Below are 22618 nucleotides of genomic sequence, written 5' to 3'. Positions count from 1 at the left end.
TACAGATAATTATCAGACTTACAAATGCTGTTAAACACCCACATGCATTTAGTTGTAAAAAAAATAAAGGTAATGCACTAGGCCTTTACTAGTCTTATATTAGTGGACCGATATAGAAGTCTTCTGCGCAGGCACCCCCAAACTACTTCCCGCTGCTTTCGTCTCCTATATCCATTACACATGTCCCAATTAAATTTTTTTGTCCAATAAACCTGAATCAATGGCAGGCTAATTATTAATATTCTATATTTCTTCTCCAATTACCAATCATTGTAATGATAGTCATTATCATCATCAATACTAATTCATATAATCAAATGAAGCCAGGAATTCTTTGAACATTGTTTACACATTGTGCTATGTATTATTATTGACCTCACCATACACTTAACTTTGACATTCCATTTCCATATTGTCTCTACTTTTTAAGTAACAAAGACCTTTTCCCGTCAATAAGCAAAACCCCTGTGAAGATGGGAGATTGGAACTTCCTCGGTGGGATCTTGGAGGAAGTGCATATCCACTCTACCATGGTGGGAAAGACCTGGCTGACCATCCTCTTCATCTTCCGGATGCTAGCACTTGGCGTTGCTGCAGAAGGCGTGTGGAACGATGAGCAGGCAGACTTCATCTGCAACACAGAACAGCCAGGGTGCCGCAATGTGTGCTACGACCGAGCCTTCCCCATCTCTCTCATCCGCTACTGGGTTCTCCAGGTCATCTTCGTCTCCTCGCCCTCTCTGGTTTACATGGGCCACGCCATCTACCAGCTGCGAGCTCTGGAGAAGACGCGTCACACTAAGAAGGCGGCTCTGCGTCGGGAGCTGGAGGCGGTGGAAGTGGAGCTGATTGAGGTGCGGAGACGTATCGAGAGGGAGATGAGACAGCTGGATCTGGGGAAGCTCAACAAGGCTCCACTGAGGGGGTCCCTGCTACAGACCTACGTGGCCCACATCATCACTCGGTCTGTGGTGGAGGTGGGCTTCATGCTGTGCCAGTACCTCCTTTATGGCCACCACCTGGACCCTCTATTTAAGTGCAAGAGGGAGCCCTGCCCAAATGTGGTGGACTGCTTTGTCTCCAGGCCCACGGAAAAAAACATATTCATGATGTTCATGCAGGGCATCGCCGCCGTGTCCCTCTTCCTCAGCCTCTTGGAGATCATGCACCTGAGCTACAAGAAGCTCAAGAAGGGCATCCTGGCCTATCAAACACATCTCAAGGATGACTACTATGTTAGCAAGTCCAAAAGAAACTCTGTTGTGCAACAGGTTAACATGGGGGCCACCTCTGTGGGCCCCAAGCCTACTATCCACACAGCACAGAGTGGGTACATATTCCTGCTGGAGAAGCAGGGTAATGGACCCACGTATCCCCTCCTCAATGCCTCTTCTGCCTTTGTTCCCATTCAGGGGGACCCTGGAGTCAAGCCAGGTACTGACAGCCACAATACAGACAGTAAGGAGGGAGTGTTGCCAAGTCCTACTGAGCACAACAGCAACTCAAACACCAGCAGTGAGATGACTCGGTCTCCCTATGTGGATGAGCCAGAGGACCTTGTCATGCACCCTCGACCCTATCATATGGATCCTCTACCCTGCCACGTAGATCCTTTTGCCCATCTCCCCCACCATGTGGGCTTCAATTCACAGGGCTCCGAGTACCCCGGGGTAGATGCCTCCTCATGTCCGACCCTTTCGGTCATTGTGAGGAAACCACGACGGGTCAGTGCCCCATGGAACTGTTCCACAGTGGTGGAAGGGAATGGCTCAAATAGTGGGGACTCCTACCCTGGGACAATAAGAATGAAGCCACGCTGCAGCTTAGCTGCCAGCCGAGCCAGGGCCTTCTCTAAGCCGGACCTCAAGAGAATGAGCAGACCTCATAGCCCGGACTCAATAGGAGAGCTGAGGTCTGCGTCCCAGCACAGCCACGATGGCAACAGTCCTCCGGTCTGCTCTCCCAACCGCCATATGTCATTGGCAAGTAACGCCACAAGCAGACGAGCTCCAGGCGACCTGCAGATCTAAGAGATAGGCTATTAAACTCATTTCACAAGAAACTGTTACAGTGTTAGGCTATGCTCACATTCCCCCATCACTTCCATTGATTGTTAGCTTTTGATGGCTAAAATTAATTGAAGTTTGTAATGGCTGTTTAAAGATTTACAGTTTCTCTTGACCCACTACTTTCAGGGTGAAGAACTACCTAACATCAAGTTGTAAAATAGTGAACTACACCTTGAAGCAGGATAAAACTATGTTTGAACGAAAAAGTATAGCCCCGCCAGTGTCATGTTTACAGCATTGCTTTTTTGTCAAATATACTGTACCATAAAAAGAGGTGCATTTTGTAGTAATGAACAAAGAGCATTTAGTCTGTGGTATTGCACTTTTTAAAATTCAGTTCAGAATTTGACTTTCCCCAGTTGAAATTGGTAGCTGGAGTTCACTAGCTACCAAACTAATCAGGATATTTTGTCAGCGACATTACGATCCATTTTTAGTATCAGTCCAATTAATCATTTCTTTGCTCATGATGTACTGGTCAAATGTATTCAATACTATTCACTATAATAAAATACAGTTAGAGTTTAACTGTAATTGAAAACACACTACTACAAGGACTTTGGCTAAGGAATAATAAACTAGTTGCATATTACTCAACTAGTCCCCCCCCCCCAGGTCAGATTACTGCAGATGTCCTCAAATAGCATTGATATTGTGGCCCAAAGCCCACTGATCATTTGACAATGTAAATTATACATATTTATGGTGCTGTGGTAGGGGATTATATAAAAAATGTATTTTTACTGAACATTGATTTGTTTTCACAATTGTATAATTTCCTCTATAAAATAAAGTACAAATATTCTTGAATTTCGTAAATGAATCTAATAATTTCCCTACGGTATGGGTTAAAATATCAATCCAAACAGAGACAGGCAAGAACATTGACTTAAAGTAACACATTTTAAACCCCACCACAGGTTAGAAGCAGTAATGTCTACTATTTTTTTGGCATTGAAATAAGGGGCAAATATCAGTTGTTGGGAATTCCATCTAAACTGAACAAAAATATAAAAAACGCAGCATGTAGTGTTGGCCCCGTGTTTCATGAGCTGATTTTTTTTTTTTAATCCCTGAAATTTGCCAAACGCACAAAAAGCTTATTTCGCTCAAATGTTGAACATAAGTTGGTTTACATCCCTGTTAGTGAGCATGGTTATTACACCAGTGCACCTTGTGCTGGGGACAAATGCCACAGATGTCTCAAGTGCAATTGACATGCTGACTGCAGGAATGTCCACCAGAGCTGTTGCCAGTGAATTTAATGTTCATTTCTCTACCATAAGCTGCCTCTGTCATTTTAGAGAATTTGTCAGTACGTCCAAACAACAACCGCAGACCACATGTAACTACGCCAGCCCAGGACCTCTGCATCCGACTTAGTCACCTGCGGGATCGTCTGAGAGGGGTGGTGAGGAGTATGTCTGTCTGTAACAAAGCCCTTCTGTGGGGAAAAACTCATTCTGATTGGAGCTTCCGAGTCAAGTGAAATCCATAGATTAGGGCCTAATGAATTTCAATTGACGGATTTCCTTATATGAACTGTAACTAAGTAAAATCATAACATTTATATTTTAGTTCAGTATAGATACTGTAAAATGTAAATCAACAAAAATAAATTCCATGAGAAATATTTCCTGCAAGAGTATTTATTGACTTAAATTGAAGATAATGGTAACAAAGGAGGTGCCTGTACAAAGAAGCCACATTTACTACTTAAACAAAATTACATTGCCTTAATAATGAAGTGAGATATATATATATATACACACACACACACATCACACTATAAAGAAATGATGGCTTTACATTAAGCGCCCCTTCCAAACAGTGAAAAAAATAACAATTCAACCAACTACATTACTCCGCTGCTCCATCCTCAGGTGTTGGTTCATACTGCAGAAGCTATAAAACAAGGTAGAGAAAATTCAGCTATTTGCAAGGTACCGATATTTGACATTTTCAGGCATTTGGGATGGCTTCCCAGACAAAGATTAAGCGTAGGACTGGACTTAAAAGCAGGGACAAAAACATTTAAAAATAAAACTCGATTGAAAATGCTTTCTAGTCCATGCCTAGGCTAAATCAGTGTCCTGAAACCACCCCTTGCAATTCAGGAAAAATATTTAATTATCCAGCAATGCTGCTGACCCTCTTTCTGAGTTCTTTGTTTTCCTCCATGAGCAGATCACACTTCTGCTGTAGCTCAGACACCCCCAAACGGAGGGTCTCGACATCTGCTGTCTCCACACCAGCCACACCAAGGTGATGCTTTAGAAAGCTGTGTTTAGGTGAAGGCTATTCTAACTCTTTGTTGTTGTTAGATACAGTGAATAAGTTATTGAGATGAGATAGAGCTGATGGTGCAGAGAATGGAATGTGACCGAGTTCTCTTCCAGAGGCAATGTGTGGTCTAGGGGTAGCAGCTCTACCACTAGACCAGCCACATTCTAAACTCTTATTTTTTAATTTAACCTTTTTTTAACCAGGTAGGTCAGTTGAGAACAAGTTCTCATTTACAACTGTGACCTGGCCAAGATAAAGGAAAGCGACAAAAACAAAAGAGTTAAAAGTCCAGTCAATAACACAATAGAAAAATATATGTACAGTGTGTGCAAATGTAGAAGAGTGGGGAGGTAGGCAATAAATAGGCCATAGAGGCAACATAATTACAATTTAGCATTAACACTGGAGTGATAGCTGTGCAGATGATGTGCAAGTAGAGATACTTGGGTGCAAAAGAGCAAGAGGGTAAGTAATAACATGGGGATGAGGTAGTTGGGTGTGCTATTTACAGATTGGCTGTGTACAGGTAGTGATCTGTATGCTGCTCTGACAGCTGATGCTTAAAGTTAGACTCCAGCTTCAGTGATTTTTGTAATTCATTCCAGTCATTGGCAGCAGAGAACTGGAAGGAAAGGCGGGGGGTGACCAGTGAAATATAACCGCTGGAGCGTGTGCTACGGGTGGGTGTTATGGTGACCAGTGAGCTGAGATAAGGCAGAGCTTTACCTAGCAAAGTATTATAGATGACCTGGAGCCAGTGGGTTTGGCGATGAATATGTAGTGAGGGCCAGCCAACGAGAGTATATAGGTCGCAGTGGTGGGTAGTATATGGGGCTTTGGTGACAGAACGGATGGCACGGTGATAGACTGCATCCAATTTGCTGAGTATTGGAGGCTATTTTGTAAATCACGTCGCCGAAGTCAAGGATCAGTAGGATAGTCCGTTTTACGAGGGTATGTTTGGCAGCATGAGTGAAGGAGGCTTTGTTGCGAAATAGGAAGCCGATTCTAGATTTAATTTTGGATTGGAGATGTTTAATGTGAGTCTGGAAGGAGAGTTTAGTCTAACCAGACACCCAGGTATTTGTAGTTGTCCACGTATTCAAAGTCAGAATTGTCCAGGGTAGTGATGCTAGTCAGGCGGGAGGGTGCGGGCAGCAATCGGTTGAAGAGCATGCACTTAGTTTTACCAGCATTTAAAAGCAATTAGAGGCCACGGAAGGAGTGTTGTATGGCTCGTTTGGAGGTTTGTTAGAACAGTGTCCAAAGAAGGGCCAGATGTATACAGAATGGTGTAGTCTGTGTAGAGTTGGAGCAGAGAATCACCCGCTGCAAGAGCAACATCATTGATATATACAGAGAAAAGAGTCGGCCCGAGAATTAAACCCGGTGGCACCCCCATAGAGACTGCCAGAGGTCCGGACAACAGGCCCTCCAATTTGACACAATGAACTCTGAGAAGTAGTTTGTGAAATTGGCAAGGAAGTGATTTGAGAAGCCAAGGTTATAGAGTCTGCCGATAAGAATGCAGTGATTGACAGAGTCGAAAGCCTTGGCCAGGTTGATGAAGACGGCTGCACCATACTGTCTTTTATCGATGGCGGTTATGATATCGTTTAGGACCTTGAGTGTGGCTGAGGTGCACCCATGACTAGCTCGGAAACCAAATTGCATCGTGGAGAAGGTACGGTGGGATTCAAAATGGAAAAGATTTTAGAAGGGCAGGGCGGATATAGGTCTAACAGTTTGGGTCTAGAGTGTCTCCCCCTTTGAAGAGGGGGATGACCGGTGGATCATTTTAGAAAGAAAGGGTCCAGATTGTCTTGTCCAGCTGATTTGTAGGGATCCAGATTTTTCAACTCTTTCAGAACATCAGCTGTCTGGATTTGGGTGAAGGAGAAGCAGGGGGGGCTTGGGAAAGCTGCTGCAGGGGGTGCTGAGATGTTGGCCGGTGTAGGGGTAGCCAAGTGGAAAGTATGGCCAGCCGTAGAGAAATGCTCATTGAAATTATGGATTATCGGTAGTGACTAGAGGTGGACCGATTATGATTTTTCAACGCCGATACCGATTATTGGAGGGCCAAAAAAGCCGGTACCGATTAATCGGACAATTTTTATTTATTTATTTGTAATAATGACAATTACAACAATACTGAATGAACACTTATTTTAACTTAATATTATATATCAATAAAATCAATTTAGCCTCAAATAAATAATGAAACATGTTCAATTTGGTTTAAATAATGCAAAAACAAAGTATTGAAGAAAGTAAAAGTCCAATATGTGCCATGTAAAAAAGCTAACGTTTAAGTTCCTTGCTCAGAACATGAGAACATATGAAAGCTGGTGGGTCCTTTTAACATGAGTCTTCAATATTCCCAGGTAAAAAGTTTTAGGTTGTAGTTATTATAGGACTATTTCTCTCTATACCATTTGTATTTCATATACCTTTGACTATTGGATGTTCTTATAGGCGCTTTAGTATTGCCAGTGTAACAGTATAGCTTCCGTCCCACTCCTCGCCCCTACCTTGGTTTGAACCAGCAACACATAGTCAACAGCCATCCTCGAAGCATCGTTACCCATGCAGAGCAAGGTGAATAACTACTCCAAGTCTCAGAGCGAGTGATGTTTGAAACGCTATTAGCGTGCTAACTAGCTAGCTATTTCACATCGGTTACACCAGCCTAATCTCGGGAGTTGATAGGCTTGAAGTCATAAACAGCGCAATGCTTGAAGCAGAGCTGCTGGCAAAACGCACGAAAGTGCTGTTTGAATGAATGCTTACAAGCCTGCTGCTGCCTACCACTGCTCAGTCAGACTGCTCTATCAAATCATAGACTTAATAACACACAGAAGTACGAGCCTTAGGTCATTAATATGGTCGATTCCGGAAAATCTCAAACTAGACGTTTATTCTTTCAGTGAAATACGGAACCGTTCCGTATTTTATCTAATGGGTGGCATCCATAAATCTAAATATTCCTGTTACATTGCACAACCTTCAATGTTATGTCATAATTATGTAAAATTCTGGCAAATTAGGCGGCCCAAACTGTTGCATATACTCTGACTGCGTGCAATGAACGCAAGAGAAGTGACACATTTTCACCTGGTTAATAGTCTGCTAACCTGGATTTCTTTTAGCAAAATATGCAGGTTTAAAAATATATACTTCTGTGTATTGATTTTAAGAAAGGCATTGATGTTTATGGTTAGGTACAGTCGTGCAACGATTGTGCTTTTTTCGCAAATGCGCTTTTGTTAAATCATCCCCCGTTTGGCGAAGTTGGCTGTCTTTGTTAGGAAGAGATAGTCTTCACAGAGTTCACAACGAGCCAGGTTAGCTGGCAATATTAACTAAATATGCAGGTTTAAAATATATACTTGTGTATTGATTTTAAGAAAGTCATTGATGTTTATGGTTAGGTACACATTGGAGCAAGACAGTCCTTTTTCGCGAATACGCTCCGCATCGATTATATGAAATGCAGGACACGCTAGATAAACTAGTAATATCATCAACCATGTGTAGTTAACTAGTGATTATGTTAGGTTGATTGTTTTTTTATAAGATAAGTTTAGTGCTAGCTAGCAACTTACCTTGGCTTCTTACTGCATTCGCATAATAGGCAGTCTCCTCGTGGAGTGCAATGTAATCAGGTGATTAGAGCGTTGGACTAGTTAACTATAAGGTTGCAAGATTGAATCCCCTGAGCTGATAAGGTAAAAATCTGTCATTCTGCCCCCGAACAAGGCAGTTAACCCACCGTTCCTAGGCAGTCATTGAAAATAAGAATGTGTTCTTAACTGACTTGCCTAGTTAAATAAAGGATAAATAAAAGGTGTAAAAAACAAAAAAAATTATATCGGCGAAATCGGTGTCCAAAAATACCGATTTCCGATTGTTATGAAAACGTCCAAAATCGGCCCCAATTAAATCGGCTGTTCCGATTAATCGGTCGACCTTTAGTAGTGACAGTGTTTCCTATCCTCAGTGCAGTGGGCAGCTGGGAGAAGGTGCTCTTACTCTCCATGGACTTTATATTGTCCCAAAACGTTTTTGAGTTAGATCTACAGGAAGCAAATTTCTGTTTGAAAAAGCTAGCCTTAGTTTTCTTAACTGTATATTGGTTCCTGACTTCCCCAAAATGTTGCATATTGTGGGGGCTATTCGAAGCTAATGCAGAATGCCACAGGATGTTTTTGTGCTGGTTAAGGGCAGTCAAGTCTGGAGTGAACCAAGGGCTGTATCTGTTCTTAGTTCTACATTTTTTGGAATGTGGCATGCTTATTTAAGATGGTGAGGAAAGCACTTTTGAAGAGAACCCAGGCATCCTCTAATGACAGAATGAGGTCAATATCCTTCCAGGATACCCTGGCCAGGTTGATTAGAAAGGCCTGCTCGCTGAAGTGTTTTAGGGAGCGTTTGACAGTGATGAGAGGTGGTCGTTTGACCGCTGGTCATTACCCACACAGGCAATGAAGCAGTGATCGCTGAGATCTTGGTTGAAGACAGCAGAGGTGTATTTAGAGGGCAAATTGGTCAGGATGATATCTAAGCGGATGCCCATGATGACGGATTGAGGGTTGTACCTGGTAGGTTCCATGATAATGTGTGTGAGATTGAGGGCATCTAGTTTAGATTGTAGGACGGCCGGGGTGTTAAGCATATCACAGTGTAGGTCGCCTAACCGTACGAACTCTGAAGATAGATGGGGGTCCGATCAATTCACATATGGTGTCCAGGGCACAGCTGGGGGCTGAAGGGGTCTATAACAAGTGGCAACGGTGAGAGAATTGTTTCTGGAAAGGTGTATTTTTAAATGTAGAAGCTCAAATTGTTTGGGCACAGACCTGGATAGTATGACAGAACTCTGCAGGCTAACTACACCCCCTTTGGCAATTCTATCTTGTCAGAAAACGTTATAGTTAGGGATGGAGATTTTAAAGACGTCGCATGCACAACCACAATTGTAGATGCGGATTTTGTGATGTAGACAAACTCTACCCTTGACCGAGTTGCCAGGGGGCTGTAGTCACCATACTTTGGTCAAGGTAATTTCCCCGCCCAATGACTAGGCCTACATGGGCCATGTTCAGTACGAAAACATTCTTGACCTGTGCAGATAGGCTCTATTTGTGGTATTTCTTTGTCAGAGATGCATGTTTGTTCTACATACATGCATCTCTCATCACAAATTAAATTAAAAATGACAGGAACCATCAATAAGATCAGTTAGTTTAAGACGCTTCTGTTATATCAATTTGGAGTATTACCAAGCCAAGACAAAAGGATACTCCAAAGCATTATTAGGTTTCTCTGTCTCTTCGTATAGGGCCACCAACACTGCAAACAGCAGGACTGTGGTTATGGACATTGGTGGTGATGTGTATAGAACTCAAAGTTACTACGTTTACACAGTCAAGTGGTTACAGTTAAAAGAAAAATTAAAACAAAGTTTCTCACACAGACAATGGCTATATGCATACATAGTCTATGCATTGTGGCAGTAATGTCCTTGAATTTCTGAAAGACCTACCATTGGTGAGAGTGTCAAGAACACCCGCTTTTTCGAGATACCTTCGAAATTGTTCCCTCTTAGATTCAGAACCCTGAAAGAAACAATAAAGAAAACACATTTAAAAGGCTGTAACAAAACAAACGTTGTCCATTTGCAGCAACTAGCTTACTACTTCAGTTACTTGACTGTTTCCGGGCAGTCAGCAAGCAGAATACAAATATGTTTGGTTGACCATGAAATTTGAAAACTAACTACTAAACAAGCTAGCCAATAAAGCGTGAAAGTTAAAGTAATAAATTAATGCAGGTAACGTTAGCTAAAACTACGTTAACAAGTGAAAACACAGGATATGAAAGCGCTATCTTCAAACCACTCGTATGAAGTTAATTGAAGAAAGTTTTTGTATACTTACTCTGTAATAGGACATTATGCCTGGCGACCAAATATGTTACGTTATGAAGATAAGTAAACTATCTACAGCTGGAAATATTTATCAAAAAACTAAGCCTGTGTTGTATTCATTACGCAGATTCTGTTGCAAAATGTCTCATCTGTTGCATAACGTTTTGCAACAGAAACGGTTCACTCCAAAGGGAAAACGTTTTACAACGAAAATTAGAGTTTCTATTGGACAAATTGTGGTAGGACCCTCCCCGTTTTGTTCCGTTTCTCTGTTTGCTTCCGTTTAGTTCCGTTTAGTGAATATACCCCTGACTGCTCCCTTCCACGGTGGTAAGGTTACGATTGCTAAAACTATGATTAATTTGTTGTATTTTTATTTATTCATACCATTGAATTATTCCACAAGATATAGTCCCGACACAAATCTAGGGTTGCTGCCCAAGCCGGCTGGTCATTTTGTCATTTTTTAAAATAAATTATTATTATTATGAACAAAACAAATACAAAACAGAAATATACAAACAAGAGTACATAGACATGGGTGTTACATATCGAGATACATTTTCAATTTGACAAAAAGTGTACGTATTGCTTTTTTGTTTTTACACTTACTGATAATTTCTAAATATTTCAATCCTATCTCAAACAATGTGAAGATAGGTTTGTTCTTCGCCCACTTCATTTTATGAATAAAGAATCTGGTATGAAAAATAAACAAATTAACAATGAAGGTTAAATCAGGGTCCATATAATTTGGATAAAAATAAAACATAATATCAGAGTCTCGCAAATTAATATCAATTGTAGTTTCTTTTAAAATAAAATACTCTAACGCACTCCAAAATATTCTGACATAAGAACAGTCCCAAAAGAGTTTCTGGGTCACAACCACAAAATACACATTTGTTATCAATAGCTGTTTTGAATCTGTGTGTAATAAAGGTCTTTACAGGGTAGATTCTATGAATGAGTTTGTATAATACTTCTTTCACCTTATTAGATATACAATATTTGCCAGACAACAGCGAGACTTTGTTCCAGTTCACTTGTCCTAGAGCTGTATTCCATTATATTTTAGCTGAGGGGATAGTAACATTTTGACATAGTTTTCTTATATACATGTTACTACATTAATAGTTTAAAATGTCAATTCCTTCTAGCTGTATTGAGGCTACAAAATCCTCAACAGTTGAACTTGGAGTACTGTTATAATCTCCCAAAAGAAGAATGGCACCTTTAGGGACAGCTATAACAACTTTTTGAAAATCCTCAGGAGTGAATGTAACATTGTGTGTTCTCATGTGTTCTGGATGATCATACATTTGTCCATCATTATTCAATAAGTGTTTAACCCAGATAATGCTGTTGTCAAACCAGTTCTGGAAAAACAAAGACTTGTTTTTGTATTTTATGCCTTTATTATTCCAGGTTGTATATCTTTTTTGGGGGGAAATTATGTTTTTACATGAGGTTCCAAGTTAGAAGTGCTTTTTATGAAAGTTAGCTAGGTTAATTGGGATCTTACCCACATCAAAATTGCATTTGAGTAAGAATTGTATTCCATCAATCTGTTGGAATATTAAATTAGGGATTATATTTCAAATGCAATCCTTATTTCTTAAATAGTTTTGTATCCATTTGATCTTAAAGATTATATTAGAGGTTTTAAAATCCAGAGCATTCAAATCTTCCCCACTTTGAGTGCTACATATTACTGCTTCTCTTAAATAATGAGGTTTATTCCTCCACATGAAGTTAAATAATTTAGAATCAACCGTTTTAGTTACTGACAGAGGAACATCCAAGGCAAGGGAGGTATAAACTAATCTGGACAGACTTTCAGATTTTGACAAAAGTACAGTCCAGATAAAGAAAAATCTCATAATAACCAGAAGTTAGATTCCAAGAACACAGGATGAGATGTTACTATCCTTTGTGCAAGCACTTCCAAGAGTTAATGAACAGTGAGCGTGGTGGTGAAATTTGGGGAGCGCATCGTCAGTAGTGCACCTTTGGTTCCTAGGGTGTTTCGGCCTTTCACACTATACACCCTCCCCAAAGGCGGCCAGCGACAGGGTGATCAATCCTACGCTTGTGTCCCATTCCCAATTAGTCATAGGAGTTGCCTTGTTGTTGATAGCCAACATCCCATGGGACTATGCATTAAATCTCTTTCCAATTTTCTCTACAATAGGAGATCAATTTAAATTGGCCTTTTCTTTCTGATCTTTGCTAACTTTAATACCAAGATATGTGACCACATCTTATACAGGGATATTACATACTGAGTTTAAGTCACATATTTTCAACACAAATAATTCACATTCCCTAATATTCAGAGATAAACCAGATACATGTGAGAAGACATTAATACACTCAATAGCTTTCCTGGCTTCATTATAATATTTTTTTTTTAAATGGTGGTGTCATCAGACAATAATGAACATTTGATCTCTCTATCTTGTATCTGAATACCCCTAAATCTATCCGTATAAGATATAAAGTACCATAACTTGTGTGACCAATAAAAATAAGAAAGGAGAAATTGGTCATCCTTGTTAAATTCCGCTTCTAATGTCGAATCTCTTTGAAGTTCCATGGGATAATTTAACAGAGCATTGCTATTATTGTGAAGTGTCTTAATTACACTTTGAAAATATTGACCAAAACCAAAGTCTCAAAAATAAAATAATGTTCTACTGTATCAAAGCCTTGTAAAAGTCTACAAATAAAATAAAGCTATCTTCCATAATGTGCTCATTGTAGTCTATCAAGTCCAATACTAGTCGAATATTATTACATATATGTCTGCCCTTCATAAAACCAGACTGGGTATCATCAATGATTTTGTCAAGACCTTTTATGTCTTTCTACAAAGATGCATGCAAGTAGCTTTCCATTATTGTTCATTAATGTGATTGGTCTCCAATTTTCTAACATCATAGGATCTTTGTTTGGTTTGGGGATAACAGAAATGAGGCCTTGTGTTGCAGAAACAGGCAGGACCCCTAAATCAATTGCCTCCTTAAAACATTAAATATAAATTCAGCAATATCCTCCTGAAAATATTTATAGAATTCACAAAAAAAGGCCATCATTCCCTGGAGATTTGTTCTCTTTTATCTTGCTGATAATTTTTTAACATTTCATTCATTTAAATTAATTAATCACAAGACTTTTGGAAGTCTTCGTCTAGAAAGGCAGATATGTCACTAGTAGGACAGGCATTACTGGTGTAAAGATTACCATAGAATTCTGAAACATATTTTGAAATATCTTTGGGGTTTTCATTTTCTTTGCCATCTATATTAAACTCATGAATTGAGGTAAATTCAGATTTTCTCACGAAATTGTCAAATGATTTTGTGTATTTTTACCTTCCTCCAACCATCTCCTTCTTGATCTTACAAATGCCACTGTTGTTCTCTCTTCATTCATTGGGCCATTTCTAGTTGTAAAGAAAATAACTGAGCCTTTCCTTCTTCATCAAGGTCCTCCATAGAGATTAGAAAAAGTATTTCCTTAAATTTATTTTACCTCAGTCTTTTAAGTTCAGCAATTTCTTTACCTCTCTTCATGGCTGTTTGTCTTTTTTCATACTTCATTAATTCCCAATATTTCCCATAAGACTTAAATGGTTGGGCTTTCCTCAAATTTTGTTGTATAATATCTTAGGCAATGATCTTGAAATTAGCCTATTCCAACAGTCTACTATTGAGTTTCCAATAACTTCGATAGTTCTAATTGTTGGATTGCCATACTGGCTGGCAACGTTCTTGCTCCTCTGAACAACAGTGTCCTGACAGCAAGGTTTTATTCAAATCTCCTCTGTTGAAAATGAAATGTTAGTCTAAAAGAAATATGATATAATATGCATTTTATTGTGATGATCAAGGCAGGTAGCCTAGTGGTTAGAGCTTTGGGCAGGTAAGCGAAAGGTTGCTGGATCAAATCCCTGAGCTGACAAGGTAAAACTGACTCATTCTGCCTCTGAACAAGGCAGTTCCCTGGTAGGAAATCATTGTAAATAAGAATTTGTTCTTATTAACTGACTTGGCTAGTTAATTAAAAAATAAATAGCTGGGCTGATGAGACAGTAGATTGAGCAGTCAGTGGAGAAAATAGGCATTTTAATGTAATAGCTGGTGTAATAGCTGGTGGTAATTTGTGAAATAGACACAGGCTGGAATGGGTTTTTAACCAATCAGCATTCAGGATTAGACCCACCCCTTATATAAACAAAATTATAAACTGGGTGGTTCAAGCCCTGATTGGCTGACGGCCTTGGTATATCAGACCACATTCCACGGGTATGACAAAACATTAATTTGTACTGCTCAAATTTCGTTGGTAACCCATTTATAATAGTAATAAGGCACCACCTCTGGGGTTTGTGGTATATGGCCAATATACCACGGCTAAGGGCTGTATCCAGGCACTCAGTGTTGCTTCGTGAAAAGAACAGCCCTTGGCCCCCCCAACAAACTAAATTCCCAACCAACGCGTGTCCCGGTACGCGTCCTCTATTCATCTCAATGTGTTGACGGTTGGAGAAATTGCTTGAGCTGCGCTGAAAATTCGAGAAGTAGGAAAGACAACGGGCCAATGTTCTAACACTGCTGTGCGTAGATGTACACGTTTTGGGCTATGATTAACGTTTTAGGCGGGAGAACCAATGAGATTAAGGGGGCGGGAAATACAGGTTATGGCGGAAGTGAGACAAAATTGGCAAGTTGATAAGCTAAACCCGTGGGTGTTGGGTAGCGGAAGTATAGTATACAATAATGTTTTTTGATACTAAAATGCTGGTATTTAGTTCGTAGTGAATACACCCTATAACAGCACTACCTATCGTCTATTTTCAAATCACGACTAGGTTGTGAACAACCAAGCAAAACCAGTAGCTAGCAAGCTATCTGAGTAGTTAGCGTTAGCACTAACTAGCCTAGCTATCTCCAAACAGGGTTGGATTTGACCAGTAGATTTAACAATCGCTAACGTTGATTTGTTTGGTGAAGTTGAGGTAAAATGTCGATTCAGTACGAGGAGCCTGCATTGGCTCGGAATTATGGTGTTGTGGACTCTTTCCCAAAGGATTTTGGCTACGGAGTAGAGGAACCAGATATCGAGGAGGAGAGCACGACATCAGGTGACAGTAAACCAAGGATCCTGCTGATGGGATTGCGGAGAAGTGGAAAGTCATCTATTCAAAAGGTGTGTTGCTATACTTCTGTTAGTTTAGTTCTCCAATAAGTTGCTGCTGGTCAGTTCTTCTGTGCATCACTACAATGTTTATAATGTGTATGCACCATAGTGTTTATGCATAGCACACTACTCAAATTGTTGATTACATAGCTAGTTAGTCAAGTAGTAATGTACACTGATTGTATTTGTCTAATTTAAACATCTGTTGTGCAATATCCAGGTTGTATTCCACAAGATGTCGCCTAACGAGACGCTGTTCTTGGAGAGCACCAACAAAATCTACAAGGATGACATCTCCAGCAGCTCTTTCGTCAATTTTCAAATCTGGGACTTCCCTGGTCAGGTGGACTTTTTTGACCCTACCTTTGACTATGAGATGATCTTCAGGGGCACGGGGGCTTTGATATTCGTCATTGATGCTCAGGTGAGAATACTAGAGGAATGTTAGACATCGTACTAGGGCAATTCCAAGGTAACACACTTTAATTATGCTTTAAAATGTATGCCAAACAAAAACCATTGATTTCAAAGATGAACAAACCATACAACTCTAATGACTACTTAGAAAACTGCAGATGCACAGTTTGGTAACAGAATAATGGTAAAATCTCCCTCAGTTTTATTCTGTTACTGAACTTTTTATCTGCACAGTTCTTCCTGTTAATGTTTTTTTGTAAAATGTGCAGTGGAAATTGTTAAAAGTAGTCCTTGTGCATAGAGATGTATGGTTTGTTTAACTCTAAAATCAATGTTTTTTTTGTTAGGTATACATTTGAAAGTGAAAAAATGAGTCTCAGCATAATTCCGTAACCATGCAATTGCCCACTACCCATGGCAAACATTGAGAAGGCTCTTCTTTTCTACAGCAGTCCTGGGAGACTGACTGTACAGCCTACAGTTCCACTGATCTTTATTTATTTTAAAAAATAGGCTGATGCATTGTGTCTGCTCTACTTATGCCTTTGTTCTCTATTGGTTTCATCAGGATGATTATGTTGAAGCCTTGGGGAGGCTACATCTCACAGTGTCCAGAGCCTACAGGGTCAACCCAGAGATCAACTTTGAGGTGTTTATCCATAAGGTTGATGGCCTGTCAGACGACCACAAGATAGAAACCCAAAGAGACGTCCATCAGAGAGCCAACGATGACCTGGCAGATGCCAGCCTGGAGAAGCTTCATCTCAGGTTAAGGGCCCTACACACTTCACTCAAACTATGCAAACACAGCAACGACGCGTCATTTTCACATGTAGTTCTATGTACTTTTGTGTGGCTCAACATTTGGAACGGACTATATACAGCGCTCCGTCGTTCTGTTTGCATGACGTGTGTAACAGCCTTTAGTATAAAGGACAAGGCACAACATAATGAACGTCGGCCGTGCGCAGTAGATCACCTGCTGGGTCTGGACCAACTGTGGCTATTCAACATGAAGAATCTTAGGGAAATGAACAGTAGTAAATGTCAGCTGAAATTCTGTGGTCAGATGAGATATGAAGGCCACACACTTGCTTTTAACCATTTGTCGGCGCAGTCTGTTTTGTCCTTAACTGGTGGTAGGTTAGGTATGTGGCTGAATGTTACTCAGAGGGATCAGCTTGTTTTTGACCTAACATGTTGGGAGAGGAACTGTTAGAAACACAGGAAATATAACTGCGATCTCAATTCTCTCTTTCTCCTCTCTCTTTCCATGTTTCAGCTTTTATTTGACCAGCATCTATGACCACTCTATATTTGAGGCTTTCAGTAAAGTTGTCCAGAAGCTCATTCCTCAGCTACCAACATTGGAAAACCTTGTGAACATTTTCATATCAGTATGTATTATTTTGACCAATAAGCTGATTTGAACTGATGCTTGTTTTTCTGTACTTCTACACAAATCTCAACAGATTTTTTGCAATGTTTTAGTCCTTTCGATAATGTTTCTTATGTCAAAATTGCCCCTGTGTTTTTATTTTTGGACAGAATTCTGGGATTGAGAAAGCCTTCCTGTTTGACGTGGTCAGTAAGATTTACATCGCCACCGACAGCTCCCCTGTGGACATGCAGTCATACGAGCTTTGTTGTGACATGATCGATGTTGTCATTGACGTCTCTTGTATCTATGGGTGAGAGAAAATCATATGCCAGGGTTCCCCAACTGGCAGGCCGAATTTGCCCCGCAGGTGGTTTTATTTGGCCTCCCAAGTTTTATAAGCAAAAAAATTAAAAATAAATAAACACTAATAATAAATCATTGTTGGACATAAGACTACAAAAACAACAGGAAATCAGCTCCAAGTGATTTTAATTTTGGAAATCTGTTCCCAAGTATTCCCACGCATAATAGAGAGACACGTGATCGTAGACAAATGTAAGAAAGGTTTCAAATTATTGTGTTTTAGTCAACTATTATGTGTTTGGGCTTCTTGTCGTCAATTTGCAGTCTACAAATCATTTGTAATTTTGTTCCGGCCCCCGACCATCTGCTCAAGAAAACAATCACCCCTCGTCTGAATCTAGTTGATGATCCCTGTCATGACATTTAAAAATGTGTGTATTGGACATCCTATTTAACTGTCTCTTCAATCAATTATATTGTACATGCTTGGGATTTATGTGAAAATCATTTGAGATGAACAGTGCAGTGAATACGCATCACTCTGGCACTGTATTCGGTAGAAGCAGGTGGTAAGGATGCTTTTGTGATTGTAAAGGTTGACAAGAAATCGTAGATTGCTGTGATTGTGAAAAGCTATTGTGGAGAGCTTTGAGTTTATTTTGGGATTGTAAAAAGTGAACAGCTTTGTGTTCTTCCATTGCAGCCTGAGGGAAGATGGAAATGGCAGTGCATATGATAAAGAGTCTTTGGCCATCATTAAGCTCAACAATACCACCATACTCTACCTGAAAGAGGTCACCAAGTTCCTAGCCCTTGTTTGCATCCTTAGAGAGGAGAGCTTTGAAAAGAAAGGTAAGACAAAAGTCTGGCACCATTTATAGGATTTAACCATTTATGTTAGCAGCCTATTGTTGATTTGACCGACATGCATATAGCCTTTAGAAGAAGTTTAACACGCTGCACTACCATGCTTATCTCATTTGTAGTGCTGGAAGATACTGGCCTAATTCGTTTTGAAATAAATTCATATAGCGTGATTTATTTTCTGATGTTTTCTTTCAGGTTTAATAGACTATAACTTCCATTGTTTCCGCAAAGCCATCCAGGAGGTGTTTGAAGTGGGGTCCTTGACACAGAGGACAGGCAGACTACAGCCAAGTTCGTCCAACAACAGCTTGTCCAGCGTAAAACTTGGTGTATTAAACGGAAGTGCTGTTTAGAGGAATGTAAGAAAAGCAAAGAGGTTTGGAATGCCTAGGCCACTGAGAATGGACAAGTAGTAATGGTCTATTTTACTTGGAAGGCTATGGACCATCAAAGGTGACACAGGGAAAAAGCAGGAAAAACCTTGAAAAATAACACTTGGGATGGGGGGATGCTGTTCTGTGCAAGGATTGGAAAGGGTAAAAACACGCTGCAATGGACTAAACACTGAACAGAGTTGAAGCCAGCAAGCACATCTATTTTAAGCACCTCAATGTTTTTGGGTTGCGTCTAATCACTTATTTGACCATAATGATTATTTTTGCTACAAACAGTTTTACGAGTATCAAGATGACAATGTCACCATTGTGGTCTTCCTCAGCACAAGTCATTTAAACAGGGCACTATCTGTGTTTTCCCGCTCTTATTTCAGGCAAGGTTCAACAGGAAGCAATGTTGGAAAACAAATTAATTAGGAAGCCTGCATTGAAACAGTAAATATCACTACCATTCAAAACGTTTGGGGTCACTTAGAAATGGACATTTCCTTGTTTTTGAAAGAAAAACATGTTTTTTTGGCCATTTAAAATAACATAAAATTGATCAGAAATACATTGTAGACATTGTTAATGTTGTAAAAGACTATTGTATCTGGAAACGGCAGATTTAAAAAATTTAAAAAAAGGAATATCTACATAGGCGTACAGAGGCCCATTATCAGAAACCATCACTCCTGTGTTCCAATGGCACGTTGGGTTAGCTAAGGAACTCTGCCTAGAAGGCCAGCATCCCGGAGTCGCCTCTTCACTGTTGACATTGAGACTGGTGTTTTGCGGGTAATATTTAATGAAGCTGCCAGTTGAGGACTTGTGAGGCATCTGTTTCTCAAACTAGACACTTTAATGTACTTGTCCTCTTGCTCAGTTGTGAACCGGGGCTTCCTGCTCCTCTTTCTATTCTGGTTAGAGCCCGTTCTGTTCTGTGAAGGGAGTAATACACAGCGTTGTACGAGATCTTCAGTTTCTTGGTAATTTCTCGCATGGAATAGCCTTCATTTCTCAGAACAAGAATAGACTGACGAGTTTCAGAAGAAAGTTCTTTGTTTCTGGTCATTTTGAGCCTGTTATCGAACCCACAAATGCTGATGCTCCAGATACTCAACTAGTCTAAAGAAGGCCAGTTTTATTGCATCTTTAACCAGAACAACAGTTTTCAGCTGTGCTAACATAATTGCAAAAGGGTTTTCTAATGATCAGTTAGCCTTTTAACATGATATACTTGGATTAGCTAACACAACATGCCCTTGGAACACAAGAGTGATGGTTGCTGATAATGGGCCTCTGTACGCCTATGTAGATATTCCATTTAAAAAATCAGCCGTTTCCAGATACAATAGTCTTTTACAACATTAACAATGTCTACACTGTATTTCTGATCAATTTTATGTTATTTTAATGGACAAAGAAAATAGCTTTTCTTTCAAAAACAAGGACATTTCTTAGTGACCCAAACTTTTGATTGGTAGTGTACATGTTAGTGTTATTGCACTGGACATTGGTTACTATGGTGCAAAGGGGTCTATTTGTAAGCATACAACTATAGATCTGGGTCTATTGCTATATGTATTTCAACTTAGTTGATTTGATTGTTTTGGAGCCTAGCTAAAAACTAGGCCTTGTTCCTCAAAGATAACATTCCCCCACCTGGGAAGAAAACCACCTCGAAAAGTACTTGTGGTTGTAAACTATGATACTGTACCTACTACTCTCATGCAGTTGTCAGTTTCAACTTGTAGCCAAATTCACTATAAAATGAGTTTACTGTTGGGCCAGTCAGTGCCCTGTGCTGCATAAAAACATATATATTGAACTATACTAATGACAAAATGTGTGAATGTTTGCTGAAAGGTCTCTGTGTTACAAATACCTGTGTCCAACATTTTTTTTACATAATGTATTAATTAATTTAATCTTTCAATTACACAATTATGACTGGTGTGTGTGTGTGTGTGTTTGTAAAGGTATTTCTCTCTCTGATATGGAAAGCTATCTGAAAGGTCAGTATAGTACTTACAGTATGTTTTTAGTAGTGAGTACCAACAACCCTTGTGGTATGTAGAGGTAATCATTCAGACTGCGTCCCTACATAGTGCAATACTTTTGTAGTCTGACTGCCCATCCTCATCACTCTGGCCACATCCACTAGCATTTCTTGTATGGAGTGATCGATAGAGCAGTGGAATTCGATTAAGGATGTCAGACAACTACTTTTGACCAGAGCCCTATGGGTTTCCCTATGGGCCCTGGTCTAAAGTACTGCACTATAAAGGGAATGCTTGAGGTCTCCCTAGACCCCAACTGTGCAAGTTATAATAACTTAATAAATGACCAGCGTTTCAAATGGAGTAGTACAGGATGTTAGTCTTATTGGTTCTAGGGTGCTGTAGTGACTGACTCTTAGCATGCCTCCAAAGCGGCACACTATTCCCTATATTGTGTACAATTTTTTTTTTGTGCCAGGGCCCGGTCAAAAGTAGTGCACTATAAAGGGGATAGGGTGCCATTTGGGATATAACCTTTATGATGAAAGTGTTTGTTACTCATTTGACAACCAATTGGTATGATTCCATTGTGAGATAATGTTTGCATTGGTCTTTGTTCTGCTTTTGGGTGCAACGGGAGGTGAATCATATCGAATATGTTGTCAGATGCCATAAGGTTATAAATGTTTTTTTTTATTGAGTGTAATTAAGCATTTAAAGCACTTGAATTAGAAGGGAAATTTGAGTGTCTCCCACTATTTTATCTGAAATTGTGTGAAGCATTAAAGATATTTTTTCATTTGAATATTGTCACTCATAACTGTACTGTTCTGAACATCCAGTCTACCTACCATTTTGGATCCTATACAGTAAATGTATTGTCTTGAACAAAACAAAAAATGCTTCCGAGGTTGAAACAAGTCACTTGCCTAAATTCAAATCAAATCAAATCAAATTTTATTTGTCACATACACATGGTTAGCAGATGTTAATGCGAGTGTAGCGAAATGCTTGTGCTTCTAGTTCCGACAATGCAGTAATAACCAACAAGTAATCTAACTAACAATTCCAAAACTACTGTCTTATACACAGTGTAAGGGGATAAAGAATATGTACATAAGGATATATGAATGAGTGATGGTACAGAGCAGCATAGGCAAGATACAGTAGATGGTATCGAGTACAGTTTATACATATGAGATGAGTATGTAAACAAAGTGGCATAGTTAAAGTGGCTAGTGATACATGTATTACATAAGGATGCAGTCGATGATATAGAGTACAGTATATACGTATGCATATGAGATGAATAATGTAGGGTAAGTAACATTATATAAGGTAGCATTGTTTAAAGTGGCTAGTGATATATTTACATCATTTCCCATCAATTCCCATTATTAAAGTGGCTGGAGTTGAGTCAGTGTCAGTGTGTTGGCAGCAGCCACTCAATGTTAGTGGTGGCTGTTTAACAGTCTGATGGCCTTGAGATAGAAGCTGTTTTTCAGTCTCTCGTTCCCAGCTTTGATGCACCTGTACTGACCTCGCCTTCTGGATGACAGCGGGGTGAACAGGCAGTGGCTCGGGTGGTTGATGTCCTTGATGATCTTTATGGCCTTCCTGTAACATCGGGTGGTGTAGGTGTCCTGGAGGGCAGGTAGTTTGCCCCCGGTGATGCGTTGTGCAGACCTCACTACCCTCTGGAGAGCCTTACGGTTATGGGCGGAGCAGTTGCCGTACCAGGCGGTGATACAGCCCGCCAGGATGCTCTCGATTGTGCATCTGTA

The 22618-nt window shown here is 39.9% G+C and overlaps 3 protein-coding genes across 3 annotated transcripts; 2 read left to right on the top strand and 1 right to left on the bottom strand.

Annotated features, from left to right (window-relative positions):
- On the top strand, positions 1-2879 carry LOC112229551 (gap junction alpha-9 protein-like). The gene has a single exon (XM_024395451.2). The coding sequence runs from the start codon at positions 474-476 to the stop codon at positions 2028-2030; it is 1557 nt and encodes a 518-aa protein (XP_024251219.1). The 5' UTR covers positions 1-473; the 3' UTR covers positions 2031-2879.
- An 823-nt stretch (positions 2880-3702) lies between these two features.
- On the bottom strand, positions 3703-10478 carry LOC112229552 (c-Myc-binding protein). The gene is made up of 5 exons (XM_024395453.2): positions 10295-10478; positions 9901-9973; positions 9659-9707; positions 4221-4350; positions 3703-3974 (listed from the first exon to the last, which is right to left on the bottom strand). The coding sequence occupies exons 1-5, from the start codon at positions 10307-10309 to the stop codon at positions 3930-3932; spliced, it is 312 nt and encodes a 103-aa protein (XP_024251221.1). The 5' UTR covers positions 10310-10478; the 3' UTR covers positions 3703-3929.
- Positions 10479-14967: 4489 nt separating this feature from the next.
- Positions 14968-19407, top strand: LOC112229553 (ras-related GTP-binding protein C). Its single transcript, XM_024395454.2, has 7 exons — positions 14968-15498; positions 15710-15913; positions 16475-16674; positions 17189-17303; positions 17455-17597; positions 18294-18442; positions 18653-19407. Exons 1-7 carry the CDS (start codon positions 15313-15315, stop codon positions 18808-18810), a joined length of 1155 nt encoding a protein of 384 aa, XP_024251222.1. The 5' UTR covers positions 14968-15312; the 3' UTR covers positions 18811-19407.
- The last annotated feature ends 3211 nt before the right edge of the window (positions 19408-22618 follow it).

The sequence above is a fragment of the Oncorhynchus tshawytscha genome, linkage group LG31 (genome assembly GCF_018296145.1).
Source record: "Oncorhynchus tshawytscha isolate Ot180627B linkage group LG31, Otsh_v2.0, whole genome shotgun sequence".
NCBI classification, from domain to species: Eukaryota; Metazoa; Chordata; class Actinopteri; order Salmoniformes; family Salmonidae; genus Oncorhynchus; species Oncorhynchus tshawytscha.
The sequence above is the reverse complement of the archived record's forward strand: the minus strand, read 5'-3'. Positions and strand labels throughout refer to the sequence as shown.